At 56.0% G+C, this 4852-nt stretch overlaps 1 protein-coding gene across 2 annotated transcripts in view; it reads right to left on the reverse strand.

Moving 5' to 3' along the window:
- Positions 1 to 4852, reverse strand: part of TOMM40 (translocase of outer mitochondrial membrane 40) — an 11680-nt gene that overhangs the window by 3934 nt on the left and 2894 nt on the right. For both annotated transcript variants that reach the window (XM_007458553.1, XM_007458552.1), the window contains one exon: positions 4137 to 4242. In XM_007458553.1, the coding sequence (XP_007458615.1) occupies positions 4137 to 4242 (106 nt within the window). The remainder of the gene's footprint in view (positions 1 to 4136; positions 4243 to 4852) is intronic.

Raw genomic sequence — 4852 nt, forward strand, 5'->3', positions numbered from 1 at the left:
ATAAATATTTAAAAAAAAAAAAAAAAGAAAGAAAGAAAGAAAAGAAAAGAAATGGAGAGGGGTGGAGGAACTGAAGATTCCCAACCTGACAAGACAGAGCAGGTGAGGACAGGCAACATAAGCTTAGAGATGGACCCTCAGCCAGAATGAGGGAGACCAGAGTAGAAGGGAAGGTAGGGACAGGGAAAGCCCAGAGCCGGGGGTGGGAGTGGGACGAAGCCTCGGGGACAGGAGCACGAGGTGTGAACTGGAGACGGGAAGACGCTTCCCAGACAGAGATCAGAGGCACAGTCTAGGGACTGGCTCCGGGAGCAGGGCAGGACGGGACGACAGGATCGGGCTGCTCATATCTTCAGGCACATCTGGGTGACGGTTGCCACCAGGGGGGCTGAGCGAGGCTGAAGGCTGCTGGCCGGGGCTCTGGAGTTGCCCTGGGGGAGGCTGTGGTCAGGGCAGGCTGGAGCTGGCTTCTTCCCATGAGTAGAAGACACAGATCCACCTCCTGGCCCCTAACCCTTGAGCCGGCTGTTAAGCCATTACCAGCACACCTCTGGCCAGGAGCAGCCACTCCTTCAGTAGAAGGGGAACCTCAGGCCCACACAGGGAAAAGTGACCATCCGGAGGTCACACAGGGACTTCAACTCAAGAGTCTCTGGCCACGATTGGAACTGAGGGCCTCGAGGGCCCTGAACTTCTCTCCCACGCCCCATCTCCTGGGCCTGCCTCGCCCTCTGCTCCCCAAGCCCCACCCCTGTCCCTGGTCTCTTGCCCCAGTCTCACACACTCCAAGCAACTTCGCATGCAGCAGACAGAAGGATCTTGTTAAAGCACACACCTGGCTCTGCTCCCCCTTCCCCGCTCCAGAACCCGCTATGGCTCCCCAGTGCCAAGGAGACCCCAGCTCCTCAGGGCACAGGTGCAAGGCCCCACGTGGCTCGTCCCCAGCTTTGAAACAGGCTTCCTCCGAGAGCTTCACAACTCACTGCGCAGCGCTTATCTCCACACAGGCCTTTTTCCTGAACATCCCAGCCCTCCCTGCATCTCTCTCCTTAAGTTGCTCTGTTTTTTCCTCCCGCTTGCGTCCACACCCAGCCCCCCGGGAGCTCCCCAAGGCAGGGGCTTTGTGAAAGCCGGAGGCTCTCCACCAGGGGCCATCCTGCAATGTGTGGAGCGGCCACGTAGAACCTGCTGGGCTCAAACCCCATGAGCAGGAAAGAAAGCGAGTCAGAGGGCTGTGAGCGAAGAGGCCTTGGGCGAGGGGCAGGGCGCACACCTGGGAAAGGAGCACGGTTTCCCGAAACCTGCAGGGCTGGGCCCACATCTGGATCCCTGTGGAAAGCCACCTCGGGCAGGAAGGGCAGGCACCCAGGGCAGATGCTGCGGCGGGGAGCCAAGCACCGAAGGGAAAGTGGTTCTTGGCCTCGGCCCAAAAGAACGGCTTCCCACCCTCCCCACACCGCGCTCCTTGGGGCTCTGTCCATGCAGAGCCCTTTTCTCGGAGCGGTGCCCTCCTCTTCCCCTGCCTCGGTCTAGACACTGCCCCTGTCACTCCAGGAGAGATGGGACCTCCGTTATAAGCTCTCACGGCAACCTGGACTTTCCCAGTGTAGGGTTTCTCCCAACAGTAATGCAGTTCACTTGTTTAGAGGCAAACGTCTCCCCCACCGGCCTAAGAGCCCTGTGAGGGCAGGGAAGAGGGGGGTGTGTGTGTGTGTGTGTGTGTGTCCCAGCAACACCCGTGTGTGTGTGTGTGTGTGTGTCCCAGCAACACCCGTGTGTGTGTGTGTGTGTGTGTGTGTGTGTCCCAGCAACACCCCGCCCAAACTGGGCACGTGCTAGGTGCTCAGAATGAAGCAGAGGCTCCAAACGAGGGGCCGAGGCCACGGGAGGGGACCACGTAAGACGAGTGGCTCCTCAGTTAGGCCTAGGCCATGATTCAAACTCCAGCTCCTCTGCTTCCTAGTTGTGATCCTGGGGGACTGTTTTCACCCTGGGCCTTGCTTTCCTCATCTGTGAGAACCCTGATCTGCCTGCCCATGTGGGGCGGCATGGAGATCCAACCCAGCGCGAACCCTAACTAGGCGTGTCCAGCCCCGCACTTGGGGCTGACAGCTTCTCCCACTGACTCCTTCAGCAAGGTGAGCTCCCTGCAATTGTGCCCATGAGACGGATGAGCAAACCGAGGCTCAGAGGGGGTGGAGCGCCCAGCTGTCAGTGGTCAGTTACTCATGTGCTCAGCACTGACCTGGGACCAGAAGTTTTGGTCAGTCCCTGAAGGGAGGAAGGGACACCTGTAGGAACTAAGAGACGAGAGTGTCACTGGCCTTGGGCTCCAGGGAGGAGGGACCCAGAGGCCAGTGTTGAGGAACACGAAAGGCCGATGCCGGTGAGTGTTTGAGGGGGCAGGGGGCCCTGTGCCCTAGAGAGGAGCATGGACTCTGGAGGCAGCCTTGCTGTGTCTCCTTGGGAAGTTACTTGCCCTCTCTGGGTCTCAATCAGACGGGGATGACGGCAGCGCTACCCCACAAGGCTGTTGAGAGGATTCCACGAACCGTTTGCTCACTGCTCCATCCCTAGTGCCTCGAGGGACTGAATGAAAGACCGGGTACACACAGTATGCTTAGGACCTGATGAAAGGCAGGAGGTGAAAAACAGGACCTGCCGTGACCACCACTCACTCCTTTGCTCAGTATTTTCTGAGTACCTACTCTGTTCCCAGCAGGGTTCGAGGTGCTGGGCATACAGGTATCCTGGCTTCCCACCTTCACATACCTTTGCTCAGCACTCACCGCCCAAGAGCCTGCTCTTCCTGACAGAGCCAACAGCAGACACAAGAATCCGGAATCACCACCTCCACCCTTTCAGTTGTTCAAGACAAAAAAGGCTGACCTCTCATCTCTGACCTCCCTCTTATCTCCCACGCCCAACCCAGCAGCAAATCCCATCGCTCCACCGTCAAAGTACATCCAGATCCCCGACTGCTTCTCACCCCCCCTGCTGCCACCAGGCTGGAACCCCTGTAGTCTGTTCTCCACGTGTCAGCACAAGTGGCCTGTGAGAAGCTAAGTCAGATCCTGTCCCTCTCCAGTGGCCCCAGACTCAATCTGAGTAAAGGCCAAAGTTCTACGAAGCCTTAAGTGATTTGGCCCTGTTATCCTCTGACTTCTACCACTTGCCCTCCTTCCTCATTCATTATAGCCCCAATTGTCCTTGATGTTCCAGTGAAGGGTCCTACCTCAGGGCCTTTGCACTTGCTGTTCCTTCCGGCTGAAAAGCTCTTTTCCCATATATTTGCTTGGCACCTTCCCTCACATCCTTCAGTCTTCATTTTCAGTTATCACCTATGTAATGAGGCCTTCTCTCAAGATGCTGCCCACCCCTCCCGAGGCCGTAATTTTTCCACACGGCTCCATCACCCATCTGCTTTACTTATGTCACTAGAATGGAAGCTCCCAGAGGACAGACCTAATTTTCCTTTGTTCACCACTGTATCCTCTGGACGCGGAAGACATAGAGTACGTGATTGATAAACTCACTCAACGAATACAGAGAAATCAAAAGCAGACACTCAGAGCCAAAAATAAAAAAGGGGGAAGCAAACTGAAGAGATCAGAAGTCCAGACATTAGTCAGCTGGTGCCTGCCCCCAGCCAACCTAAACAGCAATGTTCCTCCTCCAACTCCATCTCAGACTTACTTGCCTCCCCTCGGCTGCACGTGGACTCTGCCTGCCTTGGGATTTGCTCTGTGCCCCCGAGCAACCCCAGAGCCCCACGAGTAGTAACAAGAACAGCTCATTTCCTTGGGACCCATCACATGCCTGACCCCATTCGAAGCTCTCCACACATGACCCACTCAACAACCCTGTGAGGCAACCCAATTTTACAAATGAGGAAACTGCAGCCCACGAGGGTGATGGAAGCTCCCACAATCGCAGTTAAGCCAGCGGCAGAGCTGGGACTTCAACCTGCTTTCTCCCCCACAATGCTACGTACGGGCTTGATGTTCTGTGTTCTGAAGTCACACCTGCCCGTGACTGCTTCTTGGATGGTAGAAGAGGGCCAGCGAAAGAAGTGGATTTGCTGGCAAAGCTGGGACTGGGGTTTGACCCCCCGCCACAAGCCCCGTGCCTCTTACCTGAACCCACCAGGACGTCTGGGTTCCCCAGGGTGACAGCCGCCGTGAAGTCGGAACCCCGGTACTCTCCGTCCACCTGCCAGTTCACAAACTTTGACTGCTGGGTCTGTGGAGGGGAGGGGCAAGTGTGAGGGTGAAAGCGAGGAGGACCCCATGGGGCCCTCCCAGGTACAAAAAGCCTTTTAGACCCCATACTCAACCCCCTTTTCTTGTTTGTAGAGAAAAGGCTTTAGTCTCCTAGACCTTCCCCTAGGGCAAATCCAAACCTTTTCTAATCAGGGAAGTGAGGGAAAACAGAAACAAAGGAAAAGCAATCAAATAATAGTCAAACAATAGTGCCATGATAAGGTGGAATCCTAGCTCTTTCTCAAGGATATAAAAGGCCCTCCACCCAGGTGGAGGAAGGTAACTTTCGGCTGAGCAAAAGATTCCTGGCATTCCACCCTGTTACCTCACCATCAACCGACCAGAACAAAGTCACACGTCCTGCAGCCCTCCCCCCAGAATTTGTCTTTAAAAACTCTTCCGTGTAAACTATGGGGGAGTTTGGGTCTGCAGAGCACAAGCCACCCGTATCCCTTACTTGGTCCTAACGATAAACCTTTCTCTGCTCCAAACTCTGATGCTTTGGTCTGTTTGGCCTCACTGTGCGTTGGGTTCCTGAATTCAATGCCAAGGGCAGTCTGGTGCTCAGGGTGGCTGGGGGGGGGGGGGGG

This window comes from Lipotes vexillifer, unplaced genomic scaffold, assembly GCF_000442215.2.
Source record: "Lipotes vexillifer unplaced genomic scaffold, Lipotes_vexillifer_v1.1 scaffold371, whole genome shotgun sequence".
Classification (NCBI taxonomy): Eukaryota; Metazoa; Chordata; class Mammalia; order Artiodactyla; family Lipotidae; genus Lipotes; species Lipotes vexillifer.